This window comes from Osmerus eperlanus, chromosome 2 (assembly GCF_963692335.1).
Source record: "Osmerus eperlanus chromosome 2, fOsmEpe2.1, whole genome shotgun sequence".
Lineage (NCBI taxonomy): Eukaryota > Metazoa > Chordata > Actinopteri > Osmeriformes > Osmeridae > Osmerus > Osmerus eperlanus.
Genome location: NC_085019.1, coordinates 5,385,588 through 5,408,670, shown reverse-complemented (window position 1 = coordinate 5,408,670; position 23,083 = coordinate 5,385,588). Strand labels below are relative to the sequence as shown.

General features: G+C 46.4%; 1 protein-coding gene across 1 annotated transcript in view; it reads right to left on the bottom strand.

Moving 5' to 3' along the window:
• Positions 1-23,083, bottom strand: part of LOC134008508 (ras-related protein Rab-26-like) — a 45,419-nt gene that overhangs the window by 11,865 nt on the left and 10,471 nt on the right. The window contains exons 3-5 of the mRNA XM_062447925.1: positions 13,433-13,474; positions 10,767-10,833; positions 6,765-6,817 (exon numbers count right to left, since the gene is read on the bottom strand). Coding sequence (XP_062303909.1) covers positions 6,765-6,817; positions 10,767-10,833; positions 13,433-13,474 — 162 coding nt within the window. The remainder of the gene's footprint in view (positions 1-6,764; positions 6,818-10,766; positions 10,834-13,432; positions 13,475-23,083) is intronic.

Below are 23,083 nucleotides of genomic sequence, written 5' to 3'. Positions count from 1 at the left end.
TGAGAGGGAGAAGGAAAAGAAAAGAGGGAAAGAAATGAGAGATAGAAAATCTAATGAGAGACAAACAGATACAAAGTAGGGACTTGGATGAAGTTATCTCAGAGACAGCACCGCTACAATAATCCCCTCTGATATCACTATCCTTCCATCCTTAATTTTGATGACGACTAAACCGTGGCCACTCCTACTTCTTCATCTACGAATTCTGAAGGTACATTAACAGTCAGCCAGCATTGGTAAATCCATCCAACTCTCACATTCATGACCTCCCTGGCCTCATCTGCTTCAACACGGCCCTCAGATGAGTTGCCCCAGCGGATCCCTGGAGTGTGCTCACTGCATGGCCCTAATTGGAACATCTGTGACACAGAAAGCCATTATGGGCTGTCGAGCGTCGCTTAGGAGCAAAGGTGAGAGGTCTTTCACAAGTTGCACATACCGACAGTGACTGCAGTCACCGTGGGGACGAGGGTGTGTGTGAAATGTGTCCATCCACTGTTCTTGGCTAGCAAATGTGGTCGCAAACATGGTAAATTGACTTTTACTTGAAAATCCGAAATGTATGAATACAAAAGAGGAAATTAATATTTGATCGCGCGAGATAGGATTGAAGGTTGTCTAGGGTAAATACCAAAAAGATTTTTAAAAATCTGCATTTATTAGTCTGACAAAAAAGTCCTGATTTTAATGTGAATAAAGCTAAATAGTCTACATCATTGAAGACAGCGCACAATCCATAAATGTCATGAAACATTTAGTCCAGTCCTACAGTACATACAGCCAACTTATACAGACTCTATGGTATTGGTTTGCCAGACATGCTAGCCAATGGTAACCTATCCCCAAATTGAGATCTACCATGATCCAGGAAGCAGAAAGAAGAGTGTTTAGACCTGTCACTTCCAAGATCTGTCACACACAAAACCACTTTCATACATTGCTTTGGAAAAAGGCATCAACTAAATCATTAAATATAAATGTAGATCTGCACATACAGTATAACCAGTAGTCCTTTACCACAGCACATTCGTACATCCTTTCCTGAATGTTCACATGCTGGTTTTCATGTGATAATTGTTCTTGTATGTGTTCAGACTGTGCAAATTCCAGAATGTATGTTTTGTTGGAGTTGAGTTACATCTACATTTATTCATTTAACAAATTATTTTATCCAAATTGACCTATACATTGTGCATATATTATAATAAGTGCACATACTAGAAAAGGATTAAGTGGTTATTCCCAAGGAACAGTGTGTTTTCTAAAACTGTGCAACAATAAGATCATCGTAAATACAACTTCACAGACGCAAGTTACTGTCTGTGGGCGTCGAATGACTCAATCACAGACTGTCTGACATCATGTCAACGAGAGCAGCCGATTAGTCATGAAGGATGATACCTACACACAGCTCAGAGTCAGTTTTAGATGGAGTTCTGTGGGAAAAAGCACCTGGTTATGCTTGAGACCTTGAGGTAAACACGATCTGGATTAGTGGGATTTATGCATTTAACAGTAAGACCACATGAGAGCCATGGAAAACAACTTTGTAGAGTAAATCACTGCATGAAACTTCTATACTTTTGCTCCTACGGTGTTGCGACTTGCTGGGTTGCCAAGCTTTTCCAAAGTTGGGGGGAGTAAAATGGGGGGTAATGTGGGGTACAGTCCTCTCTCTGTGTCTGCCATCATGTACATCAATCATCCTAAAAGCACTGACTGTCACAAACTTACAACCTCAGCAGAACACAAGTCTTGTAAACCTTGACAACAAACATTAAACCAGAAGTGCTCGACATAAAATCTCAGCCTTAAATAATTCACAGAAACACATTGCTGTACCTCCAGTTTACCACAGAAAGGAAGTCAAAAATGTGTATAGTAAGTAACATTAGATGCTTTCATGCCAGTTAGAAAGTCATAGAGAAGGGACTAAGCATGAGTTCAATATGAGACAATCCTTTCTCCCTCATAGATGAAGAAAAAAAGACAACAATGAAAGATAATTAAAAGGAGATGGTTCCCCTGGACAGCGCTTGGCAGCACACTTCCTCCGACTAATCCTTCTTAACCTCTCAGCTTTGAATATTTGCCTTTCCAAACTGCAGTCAATGCTTTTGGTCAGGACCAAAAAAAACACTTTTTGTGAAGAAAATAAAAGTATTTTCTGAGGTGTAATGGAAGTGAGGCTTCTCAGAGCAGAGGGAGAGAGAGGTCGACCCGACCCCTGGGCTTCGAGAGGGCCTTGGTTGAGCAGGCGAAAGTCTCGCTTTTGAAACTAAACCAAGTAAATATAGATGCAATTAGAACACCCGGCGTAGGCAGTTTAACCTCAAGGCAACAGAGGAGGAGAGACAGCTTGACTATGAGTTTGAAGGCGTTCTCTGCCTTTAGTGTGACAAGCCTCACTTTCATTCTGGAGTAATTGGACACACACGACTAGAACAGAGACCAGCTCCAGTGTAGTCTGTAGGGGTATCTATCAATGAGTCTTCATAAAGCTATAGAGGCTCTAAACAAGAGTGTGCTCAAATATTCACTATAGTAGAAAAAGTTGGATCCACTTACTGTACAGGTTGAATCTCCTCACTGGCACTACGGTCATCATCACAGACAATAACTCATGGATTCAGGTTCATAAAAAAATAGAATAAATATCTATTTTTATGGTAGAAAAATCTGGGCCCTGGAACCATAACAGGATCCATATAGAAACACTTTAATACAATCTGCTGCCAACGAGGACCTGTTTTGCTGTGTGCTGGAAGATCTCACATACACTCCAGACAGCGCAGAGCTGCAAGACTTTAATATTAGTAACAATAGCCCAAATGAAACATATCGATATGTACAGCTATGGTCATCAATAGTAACTGAACCATGTCTGAGCACTACATCCTGTGATCTAGCTAGTCACATCCTGACTGTATTTTGCTCTTTGCTCTCTATTGAAAGTAACATCTCTGAATCAGGGTCAGATATGACTGCATATTCCTCTCTCCCTCCTAGGGCATTTGCTCTACCTTCAGATTGGGATCTCAAACATCCACCTTGCTAAACCAAGGAATCCATTTATACCCAGACTCAGTCTTCTGGTAATTTATGATGACAATGATAATTGTATTAAATGCAAATTGTATGTAATTGTTATTGTATTTTTTATTATTGACTGTGATAAGGGGAAGAGCTTTATGGAGGACAGTATTGCACCAGAATAATATCTCCATTTGCTCAGCGGCATGGACTCCGGGGATGAATCAAAGATTAAAGAACAATGGAGGAAGGGTGTTGTCCTAGAAACTCACAACTGTTTGTTCACGGTGGATAGTTAAACATCGGATCAAAGGCAGCGCAAATTAGATTGCGTTGCATTGGACTCTGATTGGGATAAAAGAGAGGCTAATTTGCTAGAGGGAGAGAAAGCTAAATGGATTTATAAAGGTTTGTTAGTTTTGGTTGCAAATCGAATATCATTCATCCTGAGCTATGTAAGGAGGGAGCAGGTCGTGTTTGTGTGCAACCAACAACATAGAATGCAAGGCATTCATCTTGTTCGATGGTTATCTTTAGACATTAGCACTCCATTGTTTCTCAAAGACATGTCTAGGGTCCTTTAATGTTTGAGCATTTTTAGGCCTGTGGGGTCCGAGGCAGATGTTTGCTCCTTATCCATATATTACTGTTGTGTTATGTGGGACAGAGATAGCATAGAGAACATACTATTAGCTACACATATGAGGATTTACAATTTTAGATGTAAAATAGCTCCTGACTCAGTCTAGATAAAAACATTTCAAAACAACTCCTGCCATTCTTTGGCCTTCAGCACACAAACATATCCATTATCAGCATTGTGTTGATGGGAATTGCAGATCCAACACTGTGTGAGCTTATGGAACCTGTAATCATGCTGAAGTATTTCCTGATCTTCCATGGTAGTGTTGTGTAGCAGGACTGTTCCTGCTGTGGATTTTCTAATCACAGTTTTTGTATCACTCCCCTGACTCCGTCATCGCCTAGGTAACCAGACAAAGTGCCAATCTCAAAACAGTAACACCTCCAGCTTCACATAAAGGAAAGCACTTAGCAGACAAAAAGCTATAATTATGAAGAGGTATTGCATAACAATGCACATAATCACATCTGATAGAGAGAAGAAAATCATGATTCTCTCCCTACTTTGTGAGAGAACCGATGGAATAGCTTAAAACATTACCTATTACCATTACTTAAATGTTCAAATGGAATACAGGGTTGGGGTTAAGCTACTCTAAAAAGTTGAGGTTTTTCAAAGTAGTTTCAAAGTAGTTTTCCTTACTTTGCTGGTTCAACCAGGTGAAAAAACTTCATCCCAAGCACCACTTGCCACCAGGCTTCAATGCTGAGTCAGTGCAACTGAATGTCACTGACTGCCTGTCTATCAAATCTCAGTAGTGACCATCAGTCCTCCCCCTGGCATGCACAGATAAATGAAATTGAATTGGAACGTCTGCAGAACGTCTAAGTGCCAGAGCGTGAGGCATCAGTGTTGGTGGATGTGAGGAGCCGTGTATGGTCTGGCCCCTGGGGGGCGACAGGTCAGGTCATGGAAATGTCCTGGCTGCCAGTGGACGAGGGGGAAGGGAAGCACTTTGCTGTGACACCATAATTGGGCAAAACCAGACTGTGCAGGATGGATCAAAACCAAGAATAGGCAGTTGCCAGGGGATGCTATGGGAGAGAGGATGTGATGAGGAGGATGATGACGGCGATGAAAATAATAACAGCGATGCGGATCAAGGTGACGACGGTGACAATAACGACGGCAGGGAAGGTGACCGTGATGAGGTCAGTTCTCGATGGTCAGTTAAGGTTCCTAAATTACAGGGCAGCAGTCGACCCGTGACAAGATGACAGCGATGAAGAACCATGGATGACGTCAGTGCAGAAGCACACGCAGCCACAATCCTGGCAGAGCAGGGCGAAGCACGGCGTGTCGTCCTACAATGACATACTGTGCTTCCGAGTTTGTGAAAGGACAAATGTCTTCATTTGGACTCCATAACTAGACACACACTGACAGATTCATGTAAATGTCATCTCAATCCTATTTCCCTTTCACCCAGTTTCTCCAAGACCCAGACTGCAGCCAAGCATGTTCCCAACAGAAACTCCCGTCTGTGAGAAGGCAGCATGACATTTAACTAGCGGCAGAGTGCAAGCTGTCTCTCCCCCTCTCCCATGCCCCGGTGACGAGGGAAGATGGTGGAGAGACAGAAAAGGTTTACGGTCCATGTTTACCTTCCCTGGTTTCTCCCATCTCTCACACGCAGGCACGGACACACACACACACACACACACATACTCATATTGTACAGGCCACCCTAACACACAGACACACACACACACATAAACAACATTCCATTTCAACAAAGCCAAACCCCTGACGTAACAGCCCCCGAAAACCTGACAGATGCCTCTTCCACACTAGAGACGGAGACCGCAGAGAACATCTACCATTTTAACAGGGCAGGACTGGAACATAAAGGAGCATGCAATACACTTTGAGAGAATAAATCCATGTCATGCCATTGTTAGGCAGAGGGCTTTGGCAGAGTATGCAGCCTCAACTGGACCCCGGCCAGGCCGCTGGGCACCTCAGGAACCTCTGGTGGAGGTGGTGGCACCAACACTGTAGTCCAGGCTCTGGAAGTGCCAACGCTGGAATTTGATGCGAGTTCCAGACCACAAGAATAGAGTTGTTCTGCCCAAGACTAGACCTGAAGCGGCTATTCAGATACACACACACATTCAAGTGGAAGATTCTAAGCATTCCAAATTTCTGGTCTATCGTCGTGTCTTTCAGTCATTTATAAATATTGGCCTTGGAGAGCAGAATTGAGCGGTGTTCCTGGGTACTGTGAGGGTGCAGATGCTTTAAAAAAAGGACTCAGGACCTCTCCTCTATCCCCTCACCTCCCTTCTGCATCTGGTCTGCATCTGTAGTAATAGAATACAGCTACACCTTTTCTTACAATATGTTTCCGAATTGACTGTACTGTCATATAAGAAGGCTTAAAAAGTTTGAGGTAAACTGTAGTTATGACAGGTGAACATTCTGGACGACGAGCTGAAAGCAGGCTTGTGATACTACCTCCATGCCCATCAGTTCATCATTACAGCGCCCCTGAGGAGAGGGAGGCCTCAGAAACAGGGAGGGATGGACAGATGGACAGATCAGGGGTCTGTCAGAAAGATGGACAGGCAGATGGACTCCCCCCCCCCCCCACCCACCCACACTCCAGGTGCTTTAGGAAGTGAGGACCGGAGACAGAACAGGCATCAGCAAATCCTTGGGGGGCTAGAGCTACTGCAATACCTGCCAATTACAGACGCGCACGGCCGCACACACACACACACACGTACGCTCTCTCCTCCATCCAATGCTCTTTTTTTGGTCTCTCTTTTTTTGGTACCATTCTCTTGCTTTGCCTTCTTTTCACTGGCAGAAGCAGAGAAATAATAAGGGTGAAGATCTTCTCCATACCTTCTCATCAGACCTAATGATATAGGATTGCTCTGTTATACGTTGACACCCTTAGAGACCAATTTCAAAGAAACTATTGCTCACTCCATTGTCAGACAATGCTACTCCTCCTCACACACCCCAGCCACTTACATGCTTCTCACATGGGTTCCATGGCGACAAAGAGTTTTGGATTATGGGCTATTTCATCAGCGTTCTACAGTACATCGCTAGGAGGGTAAAACAGAGGGTCGCCTACCTGGATGTTGTCGAATGATGTCTTGTTGGTGACGTCATACAGCAGCAGGAGGGCTGAGATGGGAAGATAGGAGAGAGAGAGAGAGAGAGAGAGAGAGAGAGGGAGGGAGAGAGAGAGACAGAGAGAGAGACAGAGAGAGAGAGAGAGAGAGAGAGAGAGAGAGAGAGAGAGAGAGAGAGAGAGAGAGAGAGAGAGAGAGAGAGAGAGAGACAGAGTGACAGATGAGAGAGGGGGGGGAGAAGATAAATCAAGTGAATAAGCAAGTACAGCAACACCAAGTCAACGACTAATTCAAAGTTCCCTCTGTTGTTCTCATGTTAATTTTCAGCTTGACTTTCGGCTCGCCCTCTTGAACCTCTCACCAATGAATACAGGATTCCCCTGCTTTTTCATTTGAACAGAAGGCACAGACTATGACAGCGTGGTCATTGCTCACCCCTGCTGGTTCTCTGTTGCCCTGATAGAGGTGTGTCTGCCTCTGTCCTGCAGTCTGAGCTCTCAGAGACAACTAGCTCTTTATCTAGCCCTCTCACTCACTGCATACCCCACATACTGGATCAGTATGTACGAGTTTGTACGAGTTCTGTACGAGTTTGTACGAGTCAAAGCTAGATTTGACTCAAACTCATTTCCAAAATACATAACTCCACACGACCCATCCCCTCAGTCTGTTTCAGAGTCGACAGACGACATACCAGTACAGAACGGCAGCTTGTGAGACTAAGTGCTTGCCAAGCCTCGAACTCAGAGGGGAGATTGACGGAGGATCTTAGTGAGTCCTGTCAACACAACACTAGAGATGGGATGTGCTGAGCGAAGGAGAGACAGCAGCTGCCGTGGGCTCCATGGAGGCACGGCAGAGAGAAAGAACAGACAAGCAGGTGAAAGGAGGGATGACGGAGGGATGGAAAAAGACGCGAGGGGAGGAAAAGCAACAAAAGAGTTCGAGGGAGTTCTGACTAGATGAGGCACCAAACGAGCAGAGAGAGAGAGAGAGAGAGAGAGAGAGAGAGAGAGAGAGAGAGAGAGAGAGAGAGAGAGAGAGAGAGAGAGAGAGATAGAGATAGAGATAGAGATAGAGAGAGAGAGAGAGAGAGAGAGAGAGAGAGAGAGAGAGAGAGAGAGAGAGAGAGAGAGAGAGAGAGAGAGAGAGAGAGAGAGAGAGAGAGAGAGAGAGAGAGAGAGAGAGAGAGAGAGAGAGAGAGAACGGAAGAACAGGAAGGATGCGAGAGAGAACGTGTGACCGAGAATAGACAAATGAAGAGGTGGGAGGATGCGATGCTTTGAAGAAGAATGAATCACTTCTTTTTGAATGTGGAACGAAATTCACTTAGAACTCTCTCACACACACACACACACACAAACACACGCTTTGGAAAACAAGTGCCGCTTCCACATTAAGGAAACTAGCTGCAGCCAGTCTCAGAGTTGCGGATGTTTGTTTTTATTGTCGTTAGTTGAAGCAAAGGAAAGAGCAGAGGAAGGAGGAGGAGAGAGCCGTGTTGATGATCGCCTCTCTCTCTCTCTCTCTCTCTTCTCAGCGAGGAGGATAGGACTCCAACATCAATCACTGAGGAGTATCCGCGGGGCTCGTTCTACAACATTGTTTGTCTTAGTCTGACACTCTGTCACGGTGGCCGCCCCGTGGCCCGCTCTCCTCTCGCCCTCACCTGCCCTCGTGCTCTCCCTTCCTCGAATTCTTTCTCTCTCCTTTCGTTCGCTCTCTTTGCCTTTCCATTGGTTTGTCTCTCTCGCCAGTCTCTCTCTCCCTTCCTCTCATTCCATCGCTCTGTCTCTCGTTACTGATACACGGCCTCAGTTGGTATTGATCAAAGGAAGCTTTCCATGCTTGGCTTACTGTCCGAAACATTGACATGTAAACACAAGCATCGCCCTGGTGAAGGGATGGCAGGAGGAAGCAGCCCACCATCTGCCTGGAGCTCCGTGTGTGTGACGAACGTCTGTACCCGTTGGATTTCTGTGAGTTTCTGTGTGCGTGTTCCTCTGTACTTGTGTGAGTTTCTGCGTCCGTGCGCGCGCGTGTGTTCAGACAGCCTCGTCGGGGGCAGATCTGTCTGGAACGTCGGCCTCTGAGCTGGTTTAACCACATGAGCCTGGCATCCCGGTTCAGTACTCTGGCTTCACAAGGAACCGTCTGCCTGTCTCACAGGGGCCTCTGAAGTTGTTTGGGTTCCACTAAAACGTCCTGGAAAATCACATTCTCGGATGCTGTGGGCTCATAACATAGCAAATATGTATTTGAGAGGAGGATGAGCAATTTCCTGTTGATATTTAAAATTGCTTGTATTTGTCCCAGCGGAGCATCTGACAAGATACAGTACATGATCAAGGGATCCATCGGAAAGGCGTAGTATTTCAGAAAATCATCTGATAGCTTTGTGATGTTCTGGGGTACTGTCCTCAGAGAGGAGGAGGAGGAGAGAGGGAAGGATGCGAAGAAAGAAAAAAGAGAGAACTTTTGACGAGGGGGTAAAGAGAGAAGTTGACTGGTAAAGATGACATGGCGTCAGTGTCAAAATCTAGTCTCGTCCCTTCAAATCTCTTCTTTTTTTTCTTTACGGGGAAAAAGGTGGAGGCAGATGTGTGTTTATCGTTGATACTGCGCGCTGGGTGAAGGTTGAGATGTTTGCACGAAAACAACCCCTGGGTCAAGGGACTTCTGGAGCCTTCCCGTGACTGAGGCCTTTGGGATGTGTGGTTGTCTGGAGCAGACAAGGACAACCATCTTCTCATCCCCTTCCAGCAACCCCACAGTGGTGTCTCAATATGATCAGTATAATCAATATCCCATCAGTCACCTCCCAGTGGGCCTGGGCTATACTTAACCTCTTCAGCGTCTCCCCGCCCTGGTATTCACAGCAGTATGACATACATCTTGGTGCTTCAAAGGTGGATGGTGCAGACGCAGGTATGATCCCAGGGAAGGTGACTGCGACTGGGCTTAATGAAGGTCATCTCCCCACCCCCCCTCCCACCTCCTCCAGGATTGGAGGGAGGTAGGATTGGAGGGTTGCCGCAATTAGAAGAGATTGACCCAATGCAAACACACGCGCAAGCTTTTCCCTTTCATCATGTGGAGTGTAGAGCCAGAGTAACCAGAAGGGATAGTGGCTTCACAGCCAACAAGACTTCCTCCCTCTCCTTCCTCTTTCTCTTCCCCATGCTCCTCCTCTATGCTCGCTCCTCATTTGCAATCTTCCTCCTCCTCCCCATGAGATAGTCAGACAATCTCTGACTTCAGCAACTTCTTTCTCCACTCACACTAATGAGCGTGTGCGTGTGTGTGTGTGTGTGTCGGTGAGTGAGGGTAACAACTCTGTCACCCCGCTCACACCTGATCCCGCAGCCGAAGTGTTGCCGTAGAGCCAGGATACACACTCTGGCTGCCCTCATCCTGCTACACTCATCCTCATCCGTCCTCGCCCATGAATAATGAATGGCCACACGCGACTCCAAAGTGACATCCAACCTGCTTTGTATGATTCCGTAATACGGTTCAGCCTCTCAGCCAATAAGAAGGCAAACACAAGAAGACACAGGAAACAAACAAGACAAACAATGACAAATAGTGGCAGTCAAAGGGCACTCGCACAATAGACCAAACCACATACATCATGTACAGGCAATACAGGCAATTACATCATCAATCCAACATGACTTAATGAAGTGGCTCTGATATGTATATGAAGTCTGCACATTAGGTTGATGGGCAACATAAACTGGAGCATCTTTCAATATGTAATAGGGCTGAGTCCCATTTTGACAAGAAAATGTTTACCATTCTAACTATGCTACAATTATCTTTGCGTGCATGTATGTATGTGTGTGTGTGTGTGTGTGTGCGTGTGTGCTTCTGTAAGTGTGCTTGTGTGCATGTGTGTGTGCTTTCACATGTACAGTATGCATTTGAGTGTATATGGTTGTGTTTGTGTGTATGTGAGTGTGTGTGTGTGTGTGTGTATGTGTGTGTGTAAGCCTCACCATGGGCGTCACGGTAGTAGGCGTGGGTGACGCTGCGGAAGCGCTCCTGTCCAGCCGTGTCCCAGATCTGGGGGGAGAGGAAGAGGAGGAGGGAGGTGAGGACGAGGAGGGAGATGAGGAGGAGGAGGAGGAGAGGACAGAGAGAGGAAGGCAGGAGGGAGAGGAGCAGGGGACGCGTGGCAGGATGGAGAGAAAGGCCAAAGAGGCCAAAGAGAATGGATGGAGAAGGCAGGACCGAGGAAGAAGAGAGGAGAGGAGAAGAAGAGAGGAAAGGAGAAGGAGGGTTGCAGACAGGATGAGGTCCGGGGTAGGGTTGATGAATATTAATCACCAGTGGCCGCCTCCCTGACGGCCTCCTATCCAACCCCTGTGGACCTAAGCTAATTAAATAGCTGGATCTCCCTCCAGCCACGGCTGTCTCTCACCACCGGCGTGCCTAGCAACAACAACACTTCCTCCAGACCAGACGAGCGCTAGGTGATGACATTTTCACATTTTCAAAAGCCAACTTTGCACTATTGGGACACGTGAACACTGTGTGTGTCTGTGTGGCTTGCTATGCAGCTTCCTGTTCTCTACCGCTTATCTCTCTCACTCCTTTGCTTCCTCTTTCTCTATTATGCGACCCCCCTCCTCCCATTCCTGTCTCCCACATCTCTCTCTCTCCATCTCTCGCTCTTGCAAGTAGGCTTTGATCCCGTGTCTGGTTCCTATCTCCCTGGGACTCCTCTCCCCACGACCCATCCCTCAGTGGTAGTGAGGAATGGCATTTACATGAGGGACCAAATCATTCCCTGGGTGCTTGCGCGTTGCTCGCACACAGCCTGGGGCCAATTAGCGCCAACGAAAAATCTCCTTATTAAGCCTTATTGCAGACTTCCAACGACCTCTAATTAGGCTTGTTTAGACTGATTCAAATCAAATCATCAAATCAAATGTATTTGTATAGCCTTTTTTACACGCAAGCATGTCACAGAGGGCTTCACATATGCCCATAGAACTGCCCCTCAACCAACCTAAACCCTCAAGGAAGACAAGGAAAAACTCCCAAAAAACTCTCAACAGGAGAAAAAAAAAAAAAATGGAAGAAACCTTGGGAGGAGCAATTCAGAGAGGGATCCCCTCCTCCAGAGACGGTTGGTGGGAGAGAGGAGCAGAACACAGGCTAAACATAGTCATACAGTGTCGATGGGTTTTTAAAACACCAAAATCCATTTTTCAACTTTATAGATGTAGGACAGGACCGGGAGACTCGCGACCAGGTCCAGCGTTGGCTGACCGACGACCAGGCAGGTGCTGACAACTCAAACCCCCCACACCACAAGGGATGTGTGTGGGGGGGGACAGAGAGAGGAGAGCAGGGATTAGAGAATGCCAGGAGCAGCTAACAGTTACAGTCATAATAGAATGAGATCCCCACCGGTCAAGTGTGGACTGGTGCAGCAATTTAACAGAGCAAAAAAGGGGAATTTGATGCAACCCCACACACCAAGACAGCGACAGCCCCCCTCATTTGGAACATGAAATCTGTTCCAGGGGAAGAGAACTCTAAAATAAGTTATACTTAAAGAATAAGGATGGAAACAACCCGTCCCCCGTTGCCTCCAACTAGTAACATACTTACCTTTAACAGTCGTAGAATTGACTAAACAATAACGTTTTTAACCTAATTTTAAACGTTGAAACAGTATCAGACTCCCTAATTGAGACGGGTAGTTTATTCCAGAGAAGAGGCACTCTATATGAGAACGCCCTACCTCCAGCTGTTTTTTTCTTAATTTTGGGAACCGATTGGTATAATTAGCAGCTCTATTTGACACAGAAGAAACAACCAAGCTAATAAACAACAATGCCTGCCTGATGAGGCTGGGGGTGGGAGGCCAGAGGATGAGGAGGCTAAAGGTTGAGGAGGTTAGAGGCTAGGGAGGCTAGAGGTTGTAGGTTGTAGGTTAGAGGCTGGGGAGGCAGGAGGCAGGAGGCTGTAGAGACTACAGGCTGGGGAAGCTAGAAGTTGTAGGCTGAAGGTTGGGGAGGGTAGAGGCTGGGGAGGCTAGAGGTTGTAGGCTAAGGGCTGGGGAGGGTAGAGGCTGGGGAGGCTAGAGGTTGTAGGCTAAGGGCTGGGGAGGGTAGAGGCTGGGGAGGCTAGAGGTTGTAGGCTAAAAGCTGGGGAGGGTAGAGGCTGGGGAGGCTAGAGGTTGTAGAGACTAGAGGCTGGGGAGGCTAGAGGCTGGGGAGGCTAGAGGCTGGGGAGGCTAGAGGCTGAGGAGTCAGTGAACGTTTGTGGGAGCTAATAGTCTGGAAGAAGATTTATGGTCATTGAGCCACTAAATCCTGATTGTCTTTTAAATCTACTTTGTCTCTAAATGGGGAAATGTTTCATGTTGATTGAATCAGCAGCGAGCATCAGAGGTCCACTTCATGTGGCGTTATTACCCCCGACAAAGCAGTGCATGCTGGGAGACTGAGAGAAGCTGAGGCCGTTTCTATTCACATATACAGTAATGTAAGGTACTCAGCGTGTACTCAATTTAAAGGACACCAGCGCCAGTGAGCTGCTAGATTTCCGTTGGCATAACCGGTAGTGGTTGCACTTCACACGTCCGAGGTGGCGTGCTGGATCCCATTGTTACATTTCGAGGCTCAATAACTTTCATTCCATTTCCTACCTGGAGCTTCACCTTCACTCCATCAATGTTCAGCACTTTATTCTGAAACAGAAAACAGAAGACATGATTGGATGGATTGTCTAATTATGTTAACGATTGAGAGACAGGAATATTTCAATGTTTCTCATACAATTTGACATTTTTATGGATCTGTGTGTGTGTGTGTGTGTGTGTGTGTGTGTGTGTGTGAGAGAGAGTGTGTGCGTGTGTGTGTGTGTAAGTGCACACACAAAGCTAATTAGAGAGATTGGAGCGAGACTTTCTTCTCTGCCCGCTCACATGCTCTTTTTAATGCATCAATAATGCGATACTCCATGATCCTCTGGCTCTAAATACAGCTGGTCTCATTCTCCACAAGCATTAGCCCCTCTCTGCCCTCACTTCCTCTCTCTCTCTTCCCTTACTTTCCTGTCTGTCCATCACTGTCTCCCTCCGTTTACTATCAACCAACTATCCCATCTCCTACGTTCCCCCTCCACCTTTTCAATCCCTCCCCTGCCTATTCCCATGCCCGCAAAGACTGTGGCCTGTGTTCAGAAGGGTTTTATTACTTTTATTACTTAGACTTTTTTGATTTTATTTACATTTAGTCATTTATGTAAATCACCTAGAGCTGCAATTCTAGTATGAAATGTGCTCTGGAAATATAGTCTTATTATTATTTCCCCAGTCACTGCCCCTCTGATTTGGGTCTCCTCCCTGTTTCTCTCCCTCCAGACCCATCCCTCTCCCACTCTCTACCCAGCCTCCCAGTCTCTTCCAGCATCTTTTCTCTCCCTCCTCCCTCCCTCCTTCCACCCCTCCCCCATCTCTCCACCCTCTCCTACCGACACAACCTCTCAGGGCAAGTGGCCAGTTCCCTGATCCACCTGTAGGTCTAACCACCAAGGTACAGTACAGTCTGAGATCCTGCATCAATCTTCCCATCGATCCAGCCCCTGTCTCACACAGGCCAGGGCCTTGCTGTAGGAAACAAATGTCTTGGCTGAATGTAAAGTAAATTGTACCTCCCTCCAGATAGATCTGTCAATGGCAAAAAAACCACTATCATTGGCAGTGAAATGGATAGGTTCCAAAGCTGAATCAGAGGTTCATCAGAACGTTTTTCAAAGGCAAATGAGTAAAGTCAACTGTACTGTACCCACAGTGACACAGGTAACAACCAATCCCTGCGCTCCCGCTGTGTACAAAACCAGACTCTGGTTGATAAGTCTCATTAAGGTGTGTGCCTGCCTTCTAACCTCAACCGGAGCATTCTGCACTATTGATATAGGAGATTTTTAAACAGTTCAAGGGGTAGTGTGTGGTTGTGGCTGTGAGTGTGTGGCTGTGAGTGTATGGCTGTGAGTGTGTGTGTGTGTAGCTGTGAGTGTGTGTGTGTGTGGCTGTGGCTGTGAGTGTGTGTGTGTGTGTGTGTGTGTGTGTGTGTGTGTAGCTGTGAGTGTGTGTGTGTGGCTGTGTGTGTGTGTGTGTGTGTGTGTGTGTGTAGCTGTGAGTGTGTGTGTGTGGCTGTGAGTGTGTGTGTGGCTGTGAGTGTGTGTGTGTGGCTGTGAACGTGTTATCACAGGTGGGGAAAGAGAGAATGTATCTTTTTATATAAAGCGGCCTAAGTGGCCTCTCCCTATGTCTCAACCACTTGCATCCTAAACATCCCTCAGGTTCATGGTCTCATCTCACACACTAATGATATCTGACCTCCAGTGATGAGCAAGAGGTTCAGATATTCCAGAGAGATGCATCGAGCCCTCCCAGGACACCATGGCAACACTCACAAAGTTGTAAGCGATTGGAGGGGGTCGCAGATATTCCGATCCACTCGAAGAAACGGCAAAGACGTGTTGCTCCCGCCAGAGCTTCCTCTGGTCGTGCCGAGCACCGTCTGATACGGCATTTCCTGGATCCTTTGTTTAGTTATTTTTACCTTCAGGAGTTTCTTTCGGAGTAAACCTCTCTTTCATATCCACAGGTTGGGAGCGCAGCAGCAACAGAAGCCTCTCAGAGTTTCTGTAAATCTATTATCTATTTCTCTTCTCTCCTATCAGCTCTTTATAAAGCACCCACACACCAAGCTTACAGGCTCCATGAATACTTATTGATTCAGAAACTGGCTTGGGAAGTGAAGAGAAACGTTTGGCCTGATACAGGGAACATGTCCCTGAGGGAATGGTTCATGATGGTATGGTCCATGAGGGTATGGTTCATGATGGTATGGTCCATGACGGTATGGTTCATGAGGATATGGTTTATGATGGTATGGTCCATGAGGGTATGGTTCATGATGGTATGGTCCATGAGGGTATGGTTTATGAGGGTATGGTCCATGAGGGTATGGTTCATGAGGATATAGTTTATGATGGTATGGTCCATGAGGGTATGGTTCATGATGGTATGGTCCATGAGGGTATGGTTCATGAGGATATGGTTTATGAGGGTATGGTCCATGAGGGTATGGTTCATGATGGTATGGTCCATGAGGGTATGGTTCATGAGGATATGGTTTATGATGGTATGGTCCATGAGGGTATGGTTCATGAGTATATGGTTTATGATGGTATGGTCCATGAGGGTATGGTCCATGAGGGTATGGTTCATGATGGTATGGTCCATGAGGGTATGGTTCATGAGGATATGGTTTATGACGGTATGGTCCATGAGGGTATGGTTCATGATGGTATGGTCCATGAGGGTATGGTTCATGAGGATATGGTTTATGATGGTATGGTTCATGAGGAGATGGTTCATGATGGTATGGCCCATGAGGGTATGGTTCATGATGGTATGGTCCATGAGGGTATGGTTCATGATGGTATGGTCCATGAGGGTATGGTTCATGAGGATATGGTTTATGATGGTATGGTTCATGAGGAAAACACACACACATACATGCGCACATGTTCTGGGTCTGGTCCACCAGCCAGCCAACATGTCCAGGGTCCACTCGCCTTTACAAATAACTTCAATTACACTCTCCAGGCAGACACCCCCCTGCCAGGAACAAAGGACACACTCATAAACCCTCAGCCACAACACTCATAAATGCTTTATGATATTTATGCTATTTCACACTATATAAGTCACACTGTGCAGTCCTAACTAGCCAAAATATCGACCAACAACACCGCCAACAATGAAGGTAGGCAGCGTATAATATATATTTCCAGCCACGTAAACCCTGAGGCAGACCAAAAGTCATTTCTTAACAATTCAGCTGGACGCTCGAATAGAAACTTTGAAAAGTCAAGGTTGTAGTTTGTGACCTTTTGCCGCAGTACACTTGGAGAGCTCTCTGCTGCGGTCTGACGTCACGGCCCCTTCTCCCCAAATGACTATTGACTATGGACTGATGCAGAAGTCCTTCCAATATTGACTGGAGGGCTGTTCAGAGACCAGAAGGTTGAAAACCACTGCAGTGGCTCAAATGGAGCCAAGTGGCCCAGACAAATTTGTTGTGTACACAGGCACTTCACAGTTTATTAGGACAGACTAGGCCAGCTGGGATATGAAACGGCTTCTCTGTGTGAAGGTGATAGTGTGGTGCAGTCATGGTATTGCTAGTCAGGCCCTGGGCTGGCCTGCTCTCATGCCTAATTGTAAAGACAGTGTTACACATGTAAATGTGTTAGCTGGTGATTAGTCAGTCTTGGTTGGACGCCAGGGTTGAAACAGGCTGAGCTACAAGCTGTCTGCAAGCTCTCCGTTTCCCTGCACACCAAAGTTCTGGGCTAACTTTTTCATTGGTGTCTCTCATACACACCAAGGCACACACACACACACACACGCCCACACATAACCACACGGGCACACATAGACAGACACAAATGCATACACCTACACACAGGCACTGGCACACACGCACACACACACACACACATGCACACACACAAACACACACACACACACACACACACACACACACACACATAGGCACACACTAGCAAAGAGAGAGGAGATGAAATGAAAAAAGGACAAGGTCATCTTACGTAAAGGTGAGTGCTACCTGGTGGCTATTCTGGAGAAATTTGCGTTTATCCAATTAGAGGCCAGATGTGTCCTGATCCCTGTGGCCTGCCCTCAGAGACACGGTCACACTCTGAGAAGCAGGCTCACCTACCGGCTCCCTCGCCCTCCCTCACATTTCTAGCACCCACCTACTCTCTGCTGTGCGCTCACTCCACATCTCTCTCCTCTCTCTCCCTCTCTCCCCCCTCACTCTCCACCCCTCTCACTCTCGTTTTCTCTCTCTTCTCTCTCCCTCTCCCCCCTCTCCCCCCCTTTCTCCGGTTAAATATTTAAGATCCTCTTCAGAGTCGGCCTTCTTTGCATCCTGGTGACATTAGAACAGCAAGCAGGTGACAGAACTACACTGCATTCATTAAAACACACACACACACACACTGCACAAACACGTACACGCACACACGTACTGCACAAATATGTACACACACACACATATACACACCAATGCACAAGCAGACAGAAAAACAACCCGAGCACACACAAGCATGTGCACATACAAACATGCATGCACTTCCTTTATAAGGATGCGAAACAAACCAGTAAAAACACAAGAGTGAAACCACACAGTGCACCTGTTTTCAGTCATCTGTGTGTTCTCAGCCTCTATAAGGACAACATAACAGCTTGTTTCCTTTCACACAGATCAACAACAACAGAGACACCCTGGCAAAGATGCTTCCTGAGGCAGAAGCAATACCATCCTGCTATGCAGAACGACGTTAATGATACAATTATGAAAGTCTCTCACCATGTTGGTGGCAGAGCAAGGCAAACTGTCTGTCTGTCTCCTTGCCTGCCTGCCTATCTATCTGCATATCTGTCTGTCTGTCTTTGAGCTAGGCCTGATGTTCCTCCTCATCTCAGGCTAATTGTGTTCATTTCCCAGTCTTAAAACATCTGATGTCCCAGACAGACTACTGACTACTGGCACTGCAGGCTCCCTGTTTTACACAAAGGATAATAGAAAACTAATAGCCAAGCAGCCAGCCAGCCATCCAGCAAGTCAGCCAGCCCACTCGCCCACCAGCAAGCCAGCCATGCCCAGCAAGATCTCAAAGGTACATGTACAAAGTCTCCATCCTGATAGCTATTCTGGGAGATGAACAAAGGCAATGGTGTGTGGGATCAGTCAGCGGGACTTGTAAAGGAGCCCCGGTAGGATGTGACCACACCACCCTGATGGACTCTTCACAGCGGCAATAGCTAAGTACCCACTACCTGGGCTTTTCACGATGGTCCTTATCATCTTCCCACACACCCTCGTTTTTGATGTCTTTGTAGACTGTTTCCATTCTCTGTGCAGACTGACATCCATATAGTGCATCTCTCTCTCTTTTCTCTGTCTCTCTTTTCTCTGTCTCTTTCCATCTCTTTCTCTCTTTCTCACACACAAACACATACGCACTTCCACACTTGGACTCTGATCCATTGATTTCATCGAAATAATGCAGGTGACCACCTTTGTCCTTTGTGGGAAGCAGTACAAAGAGAGCCAGCTCTAGAGAGCCCTGTCGAGTACAGCTCCAGACAGGATTCAGCCACAACCCCTTCTCACCCTCTCTGAAGCAGGAGTCACAGACAGCAGCCAACAAAGCACTGGAATGACATGTGTAACGATCTCCTCCAGAAGGTCCAAACATTCAGAATCAGCTCAGAACAGTCTTAACTTCTGTCGAGTCATCTCCACATAAAAGCTTGTCAGATCAACGTGGCCAAAGCCTCAGTGAAAGTGCCAAAGTAAATGATGCAAAAGTCAAACGGCGCCTGGTAAACAAGATAACAAAAAAGCATGGAAAAAAATTTAAGGACTCTGTCATGTATGGCTGGCGCAATTTCAGTCAATAGAAGCAGGGTTCAGATTGACGAGACGAGTCGCTCAGCCGCTTGTTGAGTCATTGTCAACAACAACAATAACAGTCCTTGGAGACACTGATGGACAGGAACATTCAGTGCGACAGACTGTTGGGAACTTCTGACAACTAAATAGTCATCAGGTAACAGTCATGGGTTGGTTTGGCCAATAATATGAACAAGCCTGAAGCATATCCACTCCATTCTGGGTGCTTGAGAAAGATTAGATGTTACAGATTTGATGTTGTAGAGATTGGATTGTAGTTATGGGGTATTATAAAGATAAGATTCAGAAATGGTGAATTAGTAGAGGGATGAGGTCACAGTAATACAAATTAGATATCAGATGATGGGTAAGATAGGGTATGTCGGTTATTCAGGAAATAAAATGATAGAATAGTTAGATACTGTAAGATGTTCTACACATATTTGATTATTATATATACTGTAAGATGTTCCTCATACTGTACATTATATATTGTTAGAGAAAATGTCAAATGTCCTACATACAGTACATGAGAGATTATGTATTATATCCTTAAAATGTTCCTACATACAGTGCATTAGAGATTATGTGTTAAATCCTTAAAATGTTCCTACATACAGTAGAGATTACAGTATTAGAGATACTGTAAAATGCTGTACATACAGTTCATTGGAGATTATTAGAGAGGTGCTCTTTGTTCCGTACACTCAGTTCTCTATTTGATGTCTAGATTCTGAGTCATGTCGTCAGGGAGATGTCTGCCCGTGACTCAGTCTGTCAGGAAGGGCATTCAGCTGGGAGCGTGCAGGGTAGATGTGTCTGTTTGTGTCTGTCGGTGTGTCTGTGTGTGTGTGTCTCTCTATGTGTGTCTCTGTATATATTTACATTTACATTTAGTCATTTAGGAGACGCTCTTATCCAGAGCGACTTACAGTAAGTACAGGGACATTCCCCCGAGGCAAGTAGGGTGAAGTGCCTTGCCCAAGGACACAACGTCAGTTTGCATGACCGGGAATCGAACTGGCAACCTTCGGATTACTAGCCCGATTCCCTCACCGCTCAGCCAACTGACTCCCCTATGTATGTGTGTGTCTTTGTGTGTGTGTCCGTGTGTGTGTGTGTGTGTGTTTGTGTGTGTATCTGTGTGTGTCTGTGTGTGTGAGTGTGTCTTTGTTTTCAGTACAGAGGGTTGGGTCACAGACTCATAAACATGTCACATGCCATTTAAGAAGCACCTTGACCATTAAACATTCTCCCCTCTCCCTACCTCTATATCCCTCTTCTTTTTCTCCCTCTTCCTTTCTCCCCCTCTCTCCTGCTCTCATTGTGTGAAACCTCTTCTCATAGCACTCTACACAGAAAATTATAGCTAGGGTTGTGGCACAACAGTATGCATATTAAGCATTATTCATTTGGCAGACGCTTTTATCCAAAGCGACATACAAATATACATAGTAAATGCAGCAGATAATCAAGGACTAGAAGTGCACTGTTCTACAGTATTACAGCGGTGAATGGCAAGAAACATTGTGTGCAACTACACACTGCAATCAACACAGTCATGAGACAACAACAGCATATCTCAAACACAACACAGTCTATCAGTTTTAGTTCAATGATGATGATTTGAAGGGTTTGGCGTGGAGCGCAGCATTGTTCACCCCAGACCACTGTGGCTGGCAGGGAGGTGCCAGGCCACAGTGGTGATGTATCGCTGCCGGGTCGCCATGGTGTTGTGTTGTCGCCATGGTGTTGTCAGCTGTCAGGGAGTGTGAGTGATGAGGAGAGGTAAACAGGGCCAGAGGGCCATTCAGAAGGAAGGTGAGACAGAAGCCCACATTTTGGAACTGCAGACCACAACACGGTTTTGGCTAAACCTTTGCCTAACACTCTGGGTACAATGATATGAATTTGGTTTCTTGCTCAATTTATCCACAAGTCGGAAACCGGCTTCACCATGTGGGTGGAGTAATTGAATGGTTGTGTTATTTGGCTGGTTGCTATAACCAATCAGGTTCCCAAGAGCACAAAACGAGTGAACAGAAGTGTGTAACAATGTGGAGATTAACAATCAACATTCACTAAGGCTGAGATGGATGGATCTCAAGTTCAATGACCTCAGATGGAGTTTGGGAGAAGGTGAGATGGTAGAGGTGGGAACGTCTAGTACCTCAGGTATGACAATATATTTCCTATATTTGAAAACATTGGCCGTTCGTTGATGTGAAAATCCAAGTCGATGGATATGCAAAACCCTTGTGTGTACACCGATTGATGCAATTGATTTGCCTGACCGACGAATCAAACGAAAAAAAGATTTATTCATGAATGTCATGTCCCACAGGCACTTGGCAGGGGGAATCTGGCGTGCTGCTCCTCCGCTGACGGCAAATCGAAAGGAAGGAAGGAGACGAGAGAAGGGAAAGAGGGTAGGCACCCAGAGAGAGGAGGAGGCAAACTGTCTTCCTCCGACACCGGTTGGCTGGGTTTGACACGGACGGAGCCACGCCGCATGCAGACCACCAGCCTCCGCCCGCGGCACCACAACCTCCTCTGACATCCGTGGGAGAATAGGGACTGACCTCCATTTTCAGATCGTCTTTTTATGTTGATCAATGTTTTTGACATAACTTGTCAACATACTTTCCCGGCAATGACTTTGCATGGGCATTCTCTTACCAAGTCGGAAACAGCATTTTGGACAAATGGTCCCTATTTGCCCACGCTGGGTGCAATGCCCTGGTCATTTGCATTTGAGTGAGCGAGAGAGAGAGAGAGGGAGAGAGAGAGAGAGAGAGAGAGAGAGAGAGAGAGAGAGAGAGAGAGAGAGAGAGAGAGAGAGAGAGAGAGAGAGAGAGAGAGAGAGAGAGAGAGAGAGAGAGAGAGAGAGAGAGAGAGTGATAAGGCTCTGTTCTCTACGCAATTCTCGAAGCATTTCTTGGGTGTGTGTGTCAGCGTTAGGCTGTTAGCGGATATCACACCTGAGTCTCACATGAGATTCAACAAGTACTGCTTGGAAATGAGGCTGGAGCTGGGGTCGATGCTGAGGTTGGGGGATGCGGCTAGGGTTGAGGCAGAGGCTGGAGGCTGGTACGACGCTTGACTGAGGCGTAGTGGAGCCAGACCAGACCACAGCAACACAGAAACTGGACAGAGCAGTTGGAGGATGATTAGGCTGCAGTCGAGGGTCAATAGGATATCTCCTCAGGGGGAGTCTCAGCCACAACGAAGGACGGAACAAAGGCAGGAAGGAAGGAAATACTACCAATTATAATGATTGTAAAAACCTTTTTGGCTGCAATTGGTTGCCTCTTGTTGACCTGATGGAAGTCACCCATAAGTATGTGCCTTTCCACCTTTCTTCCATTCTCTAGGGAGCGGGCGCTAGTTCTCCTGGCCGCCCTTCGCCTCGTCTGGGGCACAGAGACAGAGTTAACAACCCCATCAGCTTCCTCTCCAGCTGACGGGCTGAGCCGAGGAGCACTCAGCTTGTCTCTATACAGCCCCTCTATACCTGGCCTTCATTATGGAGCTAAACTCAGGCTCAGTATATACGTGTATTCCGCCTGAGGTCGGAATCCGTGTGTATATTTGTGTCGGTGTGTGTACGTGCGAGACTGTGTGTATAGACCTGTCAGACTCCAGACTTGGCCCTGTCTTGCCATTCATAGTTAATGAGGCGTATTGCCACATCGCTACCTGTTGCCTCCTTAACTCCATCAATTTACAGATGCACACGCACGCACACACCTGCAGTATACACGCACAAACTATCTCTCTATAGCCCTCTAAAACAC